This window comes from Macrobrachium rosenbergii, chromosome 53 (genome assembly GCF_040412425.1).
Source record: "Macrobrachium rosenbergii isolate ZJJX-2024 chromosome 53, ASM4041242v1, whole genome shotgun sequence".
NCBI lineage: Eukaryota > Metazoa > Arthropoda > Malacostraca > Decapoda > Palaemonidae > Macrobrachium > Macrobrachium rosenbergii.
In genome coordinates, this window is record NC_089793.1 from 23,628,857 (window position 1) to 23,643,115 (window position 14,259).

At 35.8% G+C, this 14,259-nt stretch overlaps 1 protein-coding gene across 14 annotated transcripts in view; it reads right to left on the reverse strand.

The window, feature by feature from the left end:
• tgo (Aryl hydrocarbon receptor nuclear translocator homolog tgo) overlaps positions 1 to 14,259 on the reverse strand; it is a 308,504-nt gene that overhangs the window by 3,765 nt on the left and 290,480 nt on the right. For 8 of the 14 annotated variants that reach the window (XM_067096881.1, XM_067096882.1, XM_067096874.1 and 5 more), the window contains 10 exons: positions 10,083 to 10,112; positions 8,386 to 8,558; positions 7,896 to 8,043; positions 6,567 to 6,769; positions 6,036 to 6,156; positions 3,556 to 3,714; positions 3,260 to 3,410; positions 2,658 to 2,815; positions 614 to 819; positions 30 to 162 (listed from right to left, as the gene is read on the reverse strand). In XM_067096881.1, coding sequence (XP_066952982.1) covers positions 30 to 162; positions 614 to 819; positions 2,658 to 2,815; positions 3,260 to 3,410; positions 3,556 to 3,714; positions 6,036 to 6,156; positions 6,567 to 6,769; positions 7,896 to 8,043; positions 8,386 to 8,558; positions 10,083 to 10,112 — 1,482 coding nt within the window. The remainder of the gene's footprint in view (positions 1 to 29; positions 163 to 613; positions 820 to 2,657; positions 2,816 to 3,259; positions 3,411 to 3,555; positions 3,715 to 6,035; positions 6,157 to 6,566; positions 6,770 to 7,895; positions 8,044 to 8,385; positions 8,559 to 10,082; positions 10,113 to 14,259) is intronic. The other 6 variants (XM_067096885.1, XM_067096883.1, XM_067096878.1 and 3 more) reach the window with 1 other exon arrangement.

Here is a 14,259-nt window from a genome sequence, read left to right on the forward strand (position 1 = left end):
GAAAATGTAGCAACTCCCAGATTACTTACCAGATGTTGCTGCAGCTGCTGAGGTATATGGTGGGAGGGAACGGCTGGCAGAACTGAGGGGTGTGTACGATGGTGTAGAAGGCGAGCGTGACGGACTCATATTACTTGCAGGGTAAGTATAACCATCAGTGCCCTGAAAGATTGTAGAATAGAATATACAATTTAGGCCGAAGGCCAAGCACTGGGATCTATGAAGTCATTTGGTGCTGAAAGGAAAGCTGAGAGTAAAAGGATACAAAGGTGTAACAGGAGGAAAACCTTGCAGCTACACTGAAATAAATGTTAGAAGAGGGCTTAAGAAAGGAAGGTTGTAGAGAGAGAATATAAATGGAGGTACAGTAAAAAGAATGAAAGGGGTTGCAGCTAGGGGCTGAAGGGACGCAGCAAAGAACCTCAAGTAATGCCTGCAGTGCACCGCACTTGAGGTGTACTGACGGCAATGTTCCCCCCTAAGGGCATGAAAGATTGTATAAAAATTACATGATGTCCAGATGTGCTGAAAAGAAAATATTGAGATTTTTCACTTGAAATGGGACATACCATAACATACATAACATAAGTGAAGAGGCAAACAAAAACCATACCTGTCTAATATGTGGGTTACTACTCCAAGCAGTAGGTTGTGCACTTGGAGGGGGAGATGAGGACTTTGTGATACGTGACAGACTGGATGATGCCTGAGATGAAAGAGGGGTACCCTGTGGAGTGCTTGGTGAATAACTTGCTAAAGGTGATGCACCTGCTTCATAACCACTGTAAGCCCCCTGGGTACTACTAGGGCGGCCAGAACCTGCAAATTTGAAGTGAATTAGGTTAAGTACACTTTAAGTTTACATCACAATGGGGTTTGCAGTGTATATAATATACACACAAAGAAAATGCTTGCATATGCAGTCAACCTACAAAGATAAATAAGTCAACCTACAATGATAAATAAAAAAGGTAATTTTTCTTTTAAAACTTAAAGACATTAGATTATACTTCAACTATTAAAAAATTCAAAATAAATTTGGTACCATATTATAAGTACATTATCAACACTAAAACAACAAGGTATTAAGTACAAGGTAAAACTGATTCTATACCTGTAAAGAGAAATCACCTTTGTGTTACACAACTCTTAATTTTCCCTTTATATACTGTGTCAAGTGTGAAATGATGTGTTAGTTGTCAAATCTGGTCCAGGCCCTCACTCTAAAATTTTCTGGCCATTGTTCTTTGGTTTTGTCCTTGTAAGTTTTGTTATCATCAAGTGCTCATCTCCCCTATTAATTATCCACCTTCAATCTTCATTATTCTATCTTGCATCAAAAAAACAGTCCAACCCAAACTGGTCAATTTCTTTCAGGTTCCCATGCATCTGCCATACAGGGATGACGAGGCCTTAAATACAGGCTATTATATTTCTGCTTTGCAAACCCAAGGTATGGGATTTAGGATCTGCCAGTCCAAACATTCTAAACTGTGTTCTATTAAATAATCATCCATAATCCAACTATAAAATGTTGAAATTACTCAGTTACAGATAATAAAATGAGTATGTTTATGGACTGTTTTTTTTACCATAGCTACAAAATTTCTTACCATTTTCTGACGTTTTTTTTAGTGGTGCAGATATACAGTGAACCACTGACATAATTGGCAGTTTCTATAAACCTGATCTCAAGAATACATTTTATATAACAAGAATAGCCCAAACTGGCTACATTGTATTAAAAAATTTGGAGACTATACAGTTTAACATCTAATCTCAACAAAATAAGGGTCTCTCATTTTTCAGACACTTATTTTCCATACCTAGAAAACAGCTTCCAATAAAAATCTATTCACAACTTGAAAATGCACAAGTGGAGTCTTGTGCCAATGATGTTATTACCCACAGATCAAAGTTAAAGATTAGATCTTACAGTATTTTATCCTTGAGCAGTCTTATGACATGTAAGGGGTACAGTTTTATTTTTTACTTAATAGGATTTATATATCCTATATCCCAGTATATTAAAAAGTCAAGTCATGGTGTATAAAGCTAAAGTATTGCAGTATCAGTGTGTGTTTTAAATACTTAGTGAAATTAATTATAAATTCATACTTAGAAAGCTTCTATTACCTGTATAATTATTATTATTATTATTATTATTATTATTATTATTATTATTATTCAACAGATGAACCCTGTTCATACTGAACAGGCCTAAAAGGGCCACTGAACTGAAATTCAAACTTCCAAAGAATATGGTGTTTATTTGACAGAAATTACAGAGGATAATGTGAAATACAGAAAGAAGAGAGCAGTTAATAAGCAGTAAGATAAAAATATAAACAAATTATTAAAAGTAGTACATGGAGAAAATGTACTAGGGTAGTAACGAATTGCATCTTTGCTCGAACTTTTGAGGTTCTAATTGCACAATATTCCTAGGGAGAATGTTCCTCAGTCTGACGGTATGAGGAATAAAGGACCTCTAGAACTAAGAAGTTTGACTACTGTATTTCCTATTAAGCATATTGGTGCCCTGTTCAGCAAATCTGGTTGCTCACAGCAGGGAAAGAGGATCATGCTTAATGAACTCTTGTTTGCTAAAAACAACCTGTCAATACAAAGGAAAGAAATTATAGGGGCATACATACTGTGGATGTGAGACTGGATCATGTGTGGATACAACTCACGCTGCCTTTGTAACGAATACTCCAACCCAGGCTGGTGAGTTGTATACTGACTGCTAACAGAGCTGATTTCTTGCTGCTCTGATCCACTGCCACTCATCTCGCTACCACTTTGTACTGACCTGTGCATTTAAGAAATTCCATGAATCATACTAATTGTGCAATACTGTATCAGTGCCACATATGATAATTACTACCTATGACAACCTATACTGATCTAAACAATTGAAAAATGTATTTTCAATTATTATAATTAAAAGTTAATAAAACCAGAACTGAATGACTTTTATTTTAATTTCCCCTATCTCATTATCTACAAAAGGATGCATAGAACCCCAACAAACTCTAAGTAATAAGTAAGAAGATGCCATAAAGCTGCACACCCAACAGTCCATGAATAATGATGCGAAGCCAAACTTGCTGTTCAATTTGCATGTTATACTATTTTGAAAATTTTCTTCCAGTTTTGAAAAACATAAGCTACAATTGTGTAATATATACTACAAAGCTATCTCCATATCAAAAGATTAACCATTAAAATTCAAACAACAATGTACTGTACTTACTTAGCAGCAGTGTTTGTGCAAACAATATACTCAATGTCATCAGTGTAAGGGTTAAGAAATGCAAATGCTGATGTGCGTAACCAGACCCATTCCCTGTTCTTTCCACGGAAACGATACATTACAGACATCACCTGCCCTTTCAACTTCAACACTGATGAATGGAAATAAAAAAAAAAAAATTTAAATGAAAATGAAGCATCATTTTTACAAGTTATTATTTGTCAACAATGATTTCAGGATTGTTTGTGTATGTGAATCAATTTCTACATTTATTCTGAAATAGAATTCTACTGTACCTTGGTCAAAGCTTTCCTTCATGTGTGTTTGATCCTCTGGGTGGAAGAATTCAAAACAGGGTTTAGCTAATAACTCTTGAGGGGAATAACCAAGGACTGTCATCACACGCTGGTCAACAAAAGTGAACTTCCCATCCATTGCATGACGGGATATAAATTCTGAAAAAAAAAAGGGGGTAATGTTAACAAATGACTACTTGGTATGGTTAGTGGTATTAGCAATAAATACATATTCGGTGTGTAAGGTGAATGAAAGTATAGAAGAAACCATACAGTTTGCATTTAAAACTTACTGTACGGCAATCTACCTAGTCTGACACCGACTGCTGGGAACTACAGCCCGTTACAAAAGTTCTTTACCTATCATCCCACTAACTGACAGGTGAAGGTATAAAAATCACTACTAAGCACCTCAGTCTTGGCTATTTGAAACTGCCAATTCATTTTAATGAACAGATTTACCATTTGGTCAGTTCATTTCAATTAATGCCAAAATTATGTCAATTGCCTACCATGCATAAGAAAATTGCTCAGCCAGTATAGAGCCAATGCTATATGTAGTGAAATCTGATACCCAAGTGTCTTGTTTTGCTGGAACTTACATGGTACAGAATATATATAACATATACAGTGTATTATATATAATACACTAATGTATTAGAAATGTTGGGTTGCGTGTGCATGGCTTACTGTTTTTGGTGACCATTTACAGTTTAAAGCAGGAAAACAATGTCAAGAAAAAACACAACTGCACATTAACATCAATGAAACAACAAAGGTAAATGCAACAAAACATACATGTGTACTAAACAATTGAAACTATGGACAATGTGCATTGCATTTGTCTCCTAATCTTGTCTGACCCAGTAGCTATGGTACTGTACTGTACTATGTATCTACTGTGATCTCTCTTTAGTTAACTAAATTTGTAAGTAGTGTACAGTATAGTGCTAAAATATTACAAAAAAATATATATATATACTGCACAGTACTATTAGGAATTGGAATACTGTATACTATTTAGGCCAAAGGCATAGCACTAAGACCTATGAGGTCATTCAGCTCTGAGAGGGGAATTGACAGTAGGTAGGTTTGAAAGGTTTAACAGGAGGAAAACCTCACAGTTGCACTATGAAACAATTGTTAGGAGAGGGAGGAAAGTCAGACAGAATAGAATATGAATGGAGGTACAGTAAAAGAAATGAAAGAGGTTGCAGCTGGGGACCAAAGGGTTGCTGCAAAGAACCTTAAGTAATGCCTACAGTGCACCATGTGAGGTGCACTGACAGCACTAACCCCCTTTGGGGCATAGTGCTATTGATCCAGTAGAAAATACTGAGTGGGATGACCACAAGAATTATGCGGTGCTTTCAGCAAGTGTTTTCAGCTACTCTCCATTGCCACTGGTGATACACTAAACAACAGGATGTTAGGGTTCTTAATTACACTTTATGACAGACGACCATTGCCTGGAAGGATCTTTCAAGATTCAAATTCTGTCTTATACACCAACACATACAAGACAGGAAATGTTTGAAATGAGGGTGAAAATAATTATAACCAACTGGGAAACTAATGGAAAGGGTGTTTGAAGAAGGACAAATAAGTGGTTGGACCCTAACTAATGATGGAGAAATAAAAAAATAGTAGCAGCCTTCATTTTGAGGTAGCAGCAAAAGTGCCATGGATGTTATAGATTTTAACAGATTATCAAAAGCAATCAGATGGGCATCACAAAAGGAGAGTGCTAACAAGGCCCATAGCTAGTGATATTACTACTGTTCCCTACAGACGATCTCATGAATACAGCAGCAAATATGTAGGAATAATTTGAGATATATTGGTGGGCAAAACCATTGCTCTAATAGTACAGTAAGCAAAAAAATATGCGATAATGTTGCAGATAAGTGGAAAATGGGCTGAAATCATTTGGATTTCTGATGAGAGAAGATACAGAGCACACATATCAATAGTAGTGAATAAGGAAGTAGTAGGAGGAAAAGTATAAAAGCTAAAAAAATTCATGGAAAAAGTCAAGTATAGATTTGATTTGAACTGAATATAGAATTTAGGCCAAAGCCAAGCACTCGGACCTATGAGGGCATTCAGTGCTGAAAGGAAAACTGAGAGTTTAAAGGCTTTAAAAGGTGTAACAGGAGGAAAACCTTGAAGTTGCACTATGAAACAATTGCCAGAAGAGGGTGAAAAGTAAGAGGGAAGAAAGATAATATGAAAGGAGGTACTGTATGGTAAAAGAAATGAGAGGGGTTACAGCTAGGGGTGGAATGGACACTGCAACCTTGCCCCCTATAGATCTAGATCAGATAGAAAATCAGGTCAAATCATCAGTGCTGATGATGATAAGAGCACATTACATAACAATTACAAGAGAGTACACTAGCACATTACACAATACAATTACAGGAGTACATTAGAGGCATATACAATTACACATATTAATGATATTTCAGTTAACTTACCACTCTGTGAATTTGATCCCATGAGATCAGAAGTGTCTGGAGTGGAAGTAACCTGTAGACGTCCAATGGCCACCAAGCAGCAATGGGATGAACCATGAGCTTCTTCTTCTCCACGGTCCATCTAAACCAAACAATAACAATTAGAAAGGTCTTACATAATCAGAAGTCCACACAAAATACCTAAAACTTAGGAGAAGTTTATTTGTTAAAAAACAACTTAACAGGGATGGCTCCTTTCCAAGAATTTTGGTAGTCTTGGAGTAACACTTACTGCTTATTTTTATCACAGAATAATCGACCATAGTATCTAACTTGGAAAAAGCAAAATGGAAGGTATAAACTAATTATTCACTCCCTTGTGAAATAGTTACACATATGTTTCTACTAAAAACAGTCAACTTAGTGTGATGGAAATGTAATTGCTTAAAAAAGTAAAAAAAAAAAAAATTTTACTTCATAAAAATATACTTCAAATTTACATTAAAAAAAATCCAGAAAAATAAGATGCCACATATGATTAATTTCTCATACCTGAACTCCAGTTGGGGGCCAATTTTTTATATAACCAGTGCAGTGAACCACTGCATAATTATGACCATCAGTGGCAGGACCTAAGGAATTTCTTTGTCTAAGGCGATTCAAATGACCAGTATTCATGTTGTCTGCTGTGACGGCACCCACTTTCATTCTGCAGATGAATCCTCGTCTGGATCCCATACAGAGCCTCATGGATGCTGCAACATTTGAAATGGCTTGTGAGAGAATGTATTGCTGCAATTTAATCATTCCGTTGTAACTGAAATCTATCTATATTACCAAACACACATGTAAATTTAATGGAATAGAATATAAAATTTAAGCCAAAGGCCAAGTGCTGGGACTTATGAGGTCATTCAGTACTAAAAGGGAAACTGAAAGTAAAAGGGTTTTAAAGGTTTAACAGGAGGAAAACTCTGTAGTTGCACTGTGAAACAATTGTTAGCAGAAGGTGGAAAGTAAGATGGAAGAAAGAGTACATGAATGGAGGTACAGTGCTAGGGCCAAAGGGACCCTGCAAAGAACCTAAGTAATCCCTCAAGTGCACTGCGTGAGGTGCACTGGCGGTACTAACCCCCCCAAAAGGGTGTAAATTTAATGAGGTCTTCATTTACAGACTTCATTTGTATGAGAACATATATACTCTTGTAACAGTAAGCACAAGAATAAAGCTTATGAAATTTAAAGTTTAGGTAGGAACTCCAAAAATACAGTGTAAAATATTATAAAGTGAATACGCCCTTGCATCAAAAGTAACTAACACCCAATACACTGATAATCCTTAAAATACAATTAAAATATGATGGATTTAAAAATGCCCTAGAACATGTGCAGTACATAGAACTATTGTCCAGTACCGTAACAATGCTTAAACATTAAAATATCTTCACAGCTATCAACCTAAAACAGAAATATTGGGAAAGTAACAATGAAATCAGTACTGTATTCTTTTTCACCCTTCACGGCATAAATCAGTGATCTATAATAGGAAGGAATGTACAATTTAGGCCAAAGGCCCAATGCTGGGACCTACGAGCTTCATTCAGTGCTGGAAGGGAAACTGACAGTAGGAGGGTTTGAAAGGTGTAAGAGGAGGAAAACCTTGCAGTTGCATTATGAACAATTGTTAGGAGAGGGTGGAAAGCCCAATGGAAAAGAGAATATGAAGGGAGGTACAGTAAAAAGAAAGAGGTTGCAGCTAGGGGCCAAAGGGAGGCTGCAAGGAACCTCAAGTCATGCCTGCAGTGCACCATGTGAGGTGCATGGACAAGAACTAACCCCCTCCATTGGGATTGATCTAAAACACTCATGAATAAGACTCACACTGATGGCCTTCCTTTTTGACAGTGCCTGTCTTGAGATCTAGAATACGTCCCTGATTGGCAGGTTCTTGTGTACTTAACTGCTCTCTTACTTTCTCTACATCTTCAGGATGAACATGTTCATACATACTAGAGCCAAACCATTCACTCTGGGGGAGAGAATAAGAGTATGTAATGCATACACTGTATAAGTTACATTTAATTTACACATGAAACAATAAAAGTATATGAGAAAATAATTGTATCATCTCTTTAAACTGTCAGTATATGCAAGAAAGTTACTGCTTACTGTGCATAAACAGTACTGTATATTAAATTAGCAAACATATATTTCAGGGGAAGATAAGTACAGTATCAGTTAAATTTACCGTTAGGAGAATAAGGTAAACTAAATTTTTCAGAGAAACAGGAATGAATCCTAGCTTCGTAATAAACCTTAATAATGTGCAAAAAATAAAACCTTATGGCAGTATTAATTTCATGTGGCTAACCTGTGGCTGATTGAGAACTGGCGTTACAGAATCAGAAGCATAAATAATACGACCGGTGTCACATGCAACCACGAAGAGGAAGCCATCTGCGGCTTCAAGAATGAGGTGTTTTAGTTCTTGGTCTGTGAGGAAAGAGGGCTTGTAGGTTCCATCTGTATTTGTATTCCCCGTGCCTGTCAAAAATAAATAAGGAATAAAATGAGGAGCACTGCAGAACAACAATGGTCATTCCCTAAAATCAAGAAACATTAATCAATTAACCATATATTCCTTGATATAGAATGTTCATATAGTAAATATTCCATAAGGCTTTACTATGAAATAAAATCATAAATTTTTTCTCAACTTTTAATCACTTTTTAAATTCTTGAATAACTTTTGTAACATTAAAAGCAGTATTCACATGCTAATACTGCTTCCTAAAACCATGGTTCCATACTTATTAGTACTGTACAATTTTTGATTTAATTATGAAAACAAAAATTAAGAAAACTGACTTGGCAACCACAAGATTCCTGTGAACTACATTAAAAGCAAATGTATGAATGAATAGTGCTGTAAACTCCAGTTGTGCAGGCAACTAAACCAACATGCTTTTCACTTCTCTGGTTTCACAGAAAATTCCAATATTATCAATTTCATATGAACAAAAACAAAAAACAAAAAAACTCACAGTACTGGTGGTAAAAACAAAATGAAAGCAAAAACAAGAGAAGAGACCAAACAAAAAAAAGATGATGAAAACTGAATATGCAAATGGAAAAGATAACAAGTTCCAATCACTGAGCAAATCCATATTCAATGTCATGGGTCACCAAAGGATAACCAATCAAGGATATGCACTCCAAAGCTCTTCTAAGAAGCCTCACCTCTAGTACACAAGTCAATACTGTACCTTGATTAGTGTATTTTTTTTTTTTTTTTAGACAAAAACAACTTCAAGCCTTGGCATTTATTTAAACATGTTTTTAATAAACACAAAGAAGAAAAGCTTCAAGGGAAAAATCTGTACCTCTACAAAAAGGAAGCTACTCAACTACAGCTAAATGAAAGCAGCGTGCATGCAAAGCAACAAATTTATGTAGTGTCTACATAAGTGGTCCATGAAGGAAAGCAATCTTACACTCTCCAAGTACCTTTGCAGTAAAATACACGTGATTAGGTCTTCATTTTTTTTAATGGAAAACTTTCGGACTACGTATTTCCAACAAACTATATACAAAATGCTGCATGTGACATGATAAAAGTGCTCCTTACCTGATTTTAAATAAATATTCTGTACTGTAAGTGATTGGAGTTTTGGATTAAATACAGCCCTTTCATGTTATAGTACTGTATTAGATTAAAAAAATGCCCAACTGAATATTTATCAGTAGTGTACATAAATCCAAGTCAAGGGACTTTTTAGCAATACTTGTGGCTAAACCACAAAAAGTGCCTAACTTATACAAGAACTGGAAAACAGGGGAGGGCAAAACCACATGCCTGTAGCTGAAAACACTAATACTGTACAGTTACAAATTCAAATGTGAAGTTCTTAAATTCTAGGGCATAACTATGAGCATCCAACTGAGGAAGGGTTGTTTACAACTCTTTAACCCTACAATGAGGCACTGACAGCAAAGGGCTTGGGACTGACAAACCAATCCAAGAGGGACAGCACTGTGCTACGTACACTACGGGGATTCACCGCTTACCCATTCCACTCCCGTTGGCAATCTCCATACCTGGAAAACACACTTCCAGTCATGCTTGGGTTACCACAAAGGGTGCTAGTGACTTAGGTACGTTTCTATGATACTGGCACTTAAATGAATCAGAAGCTTTTTAGGTGGAAAAATAACAAAAAATAAAAGTTATGAAAGCCCATTTTTTGTTTCAAAACCTGTAGAGTACTTGCATGCATTCTGACTAGTGAAAGTGTTTAAAAGTGGATCATTCTTTTTTTTTTTTAAAGGCTTAGAAAGGATGAAGTCAAAAGTTATGAATGAGAATCCTAATGGAATAAAACTAAGGTTTCTATTTTCTCTATCAAACTAGTCCACTTTGTTACATTCAGTAAAACAAATTAAACAAAATGGGACTGAAATCATCTGCTTTCCATTTTACACACACTAATCTTGAGTGACAGGGAAGTTTTCCATGGACATGCATTTTTATAAATCTAGTAACTGGAACCTGCCTACTTGACACAAGTGAATACTTAACATAGGAAAAAAGTACTATACAGTATTACAATATGCTTAATGCATAATACAATCTAAAAATAACTGTAACCATTTACAATATTTGTTGTTTACCCTTCAGGCATGAAAGTAATTTATGCATCTAGCCATTGATGCCTTTCCGTTTCCATAAACACAATTTACATCACTGCAACACATATTCCAAACAAATTTTATTCTTAATATAAACCAAAAAAATTAAGACAAAATGACTATAGTATGTGCTTCACTTGGCCTATAACTTTAACTGCTGACATTATGCAATTTCTTGAATTATACAAACAAAATTTCTCCTTTGCTATTATGCTTCACAATCAAGTCTTTGTTATAAACTGGACAAACTTCACACAATAGGCTATTTCACGTAAAACTCTTAAATGCCTACAATATTAGTAGACCCTTAACTTTTAAGAGCCCCTTCAGCAGTGGCATAAGAATTAAGCACAGTAAGATGTATAATATACCTAATCTAGAGTACAGTACAATTCAGTGTAGGCTACAAGATCATTATTCATCATACAGTCAACTACAGCACTGTATAATGATTTTGCAGAGAAAAATGTCTTGCACAATTGTCCTTAAAATTTATCTGAATTACTCATAAAACTTCAAAACAACAATCCACTACACTGAAAACTTTTCTGGGAAAATGAGGCCAACTAACATCAGCGTGCCCTTTTCAGTTGTACTATTAGTTCACCTCTGTAGTCCACATAACCTGCTTTCAAAAAATGGGTTTACCAGTTGGATTAAGAGATGCTGCTTCATCAAAAATAATCATTAATCAAAACGCACTTTTGTTTTGGTGGAAAAACTCAATTTCTTACGCAACAATGCTGTTACATTTTAAACCATACAGTCCTCTTACGATGTACTGTTCAGTTCACAAGTATGGTTATCATCAATACAGCACAATAATCAGGGCCTTTATTCAAAGTTCACTGGGACATCCAAACTGTACTGCAGACTATTTGTAAACATAAAAGGACTGCTACAAACAAAAACACATATCCAAAGCCTAAGAAGAGCAAACATTTTTTAGACGAATTTTATATATTGATTAAGTAACCTATACATACATAGATGCCAACAGTCTAAAATACTGAGGTGACAAATCAACCCATAAAAATGATCAACTACAAGCTATTTAAGATATGAAATCCCTTAAAGAGGTTAATGTGACACTGTAAACAGTAACTTTGTAGGTGTCAGTAAAAGTGATCAATGGCAATGTTCCTAGCAAGAGGACCACATGCAAACCACACTGGCTTTAGAAGTTTACCTCTTAATGAGTTGAAGTTTCCTCCCAATATCAGAACTGGTTTTCTCTCTAGTGTAATGACAAATTACAGTATTTAAATGCATCTAAGTTGGGGGCATGTCATTCATGTGAAAATAATCTATACACATTACATGTATATGAATATACACAAGTGTATAATCTAATATGTATAATCTATACATATTACATGTATACGAATATACATATGAGTATAATCTATACACAATGCATGTACATAAATATACGTATGTCTATACAGTGTTTGACATGTAAGGGTATAAAAACTTTAAATAAAATAAAAATATTTATCTTACCAGTCATATACGAATGCACTCTAAGGCAGTTGAGGCAACTTTTTTCAACAGTAATAAAACTTGACTGTTAACCCTTTCAATGACCACTGCAAGGTTCCATCTCCCTAATGATTTTTCCAAGGATGAGAATTCAGAAGCCATAAATAAAGAATACTGAATAATCATCACCAAAGCCTTGTGCATGATAAAACCGTATTAAACTGAGCAAAGATTCAGTTTAAAATGTAAAGCTCCGAGTCAATGACTCAAAATTTTCCACTGAAATGTAGATCAAGCTCTAATGATAGTAAAAGGATATTCCCCACGTGTTCAACTCGTTTTCATGCAAAGATGGCTTTGTGTAGATCAGACTGGCATGTTCATATTACTAGCAAAACAATAACTAAACAGGAAACTGATGGTAACAAGACATCTTTCCGATATTCCCTCTTCTTATGTATCTGTTTGCATCAACTTTTCCTGCTCAATATAAAGACACCGCTAAGAAGAAATACACGAGTGATTTTAGCATCTCCGAGGAGCCGAAGAAGAAGGGTGCGGGGCTACAAAGAGATGAGAGGGAGAGAGGAGGAGATCGAGGCAGGTGGGTGGGAAGGATGATGGGGAGGAGGGGTTTGTGGCGGTGGTAAGGGTTTTTAACCCATATCAGTGGGGGAAGGCGGCGCCGTATGAAGCTTGCATATCAACGACCCTGCGTGGGAAACCACCGTAGGCTGGACAGCAGTGACCCTTCCATTTCGATTGCACCTCCAAAACTTCATTTGGGGGGGAAACATGATACCCAAGGGAAGAAAAGAATAAAAGAACCCTTCAAAATCGCCTCCTTCCAGGAGATAATGCATAACCGAGAATGGCTGTTCAAAATTCCTTCAGTATGAATATTTTAAAATGTGCGTATGTTTGAGTTCCAAGTTAACTGACCATGAAAAGTCATACAAGTTAAAAAAAAAAAATCTACGCAAGGATTAGTTCATTATATGACAAATTTTATATAAACCCAGTAAAATAAGAAAATTCACTTAAAAGTCAAACAAAGGGGTTACCTAAAAACTTTTAGTTCCTGCAATAAACTGCAAAGGTATTAAAAAAAATACACTGAAAAAGGATAATGTTATAAGCATCCTAATATGCATTAATTCAACGGTTCGTACACAACGCTACACATCGGATCGCAGCACAGGTAGTGGGGACGGGAGTACAGACTACCTCAAAATGAGTCTCATCGCACAAACTCTGTGAACGATCTTCGTACCGTTGTCATTTTATCGGTCAATTTCATTAGCAAACCAAACTCTCTCCCTCGTAATTGTAACAACAAATGAATCATATCAAGCAAAAGATTTTCAAACTTTTCATCTTATACAACTCTCCTTATCCCTCACGGGCGTTCATACGCACTGCACAACTTCTGCGCCACTCTGTGTCAGTCACGACTTAGGAGGAAGCAAGGCTGCTGGTGCTGCGGGCAACAACACTACTCTCCTTGGTCGTTACAGTTAACTTATAAAACGATGTCTTTCTCCTTCAACACATTAAAGACACGGCTCTCTACGCACGGCGTTGGCCAGTAAAGGAAATGACATTCAAATAAGCTTTGCCATTCGTTTGCTACATGAATCTCAAGCCGAGCTGTTATTCAGTCTACGACTGATGACGAGAGATGATTTGAACGACGAGTAATACCAACGGCTCTCTTAACATATTGCACAATTAATAACGACTTATCAAGCACATCTACTTACAACTTACGAAGCACTGAGAGTAAAGGGAGTAAAATGTCCATTAATTTACTGCAAGGAGCAAAATAAAAATCACGCCCAAATAAAAACGATGCGTCTACCTCCTGTGACATGTTGCATAACGTTGGCGGAACTGACTGACGACTTGTTTGAGCAAATTTTGCACACACACACACACACACACACACATATATATATATATATATATATATATATATATATAATATATATATATATACATATATATATATATATATATATATATATAATATATATATATATATATATCTCCCCTGACAAAAGGAGTTTCCAGA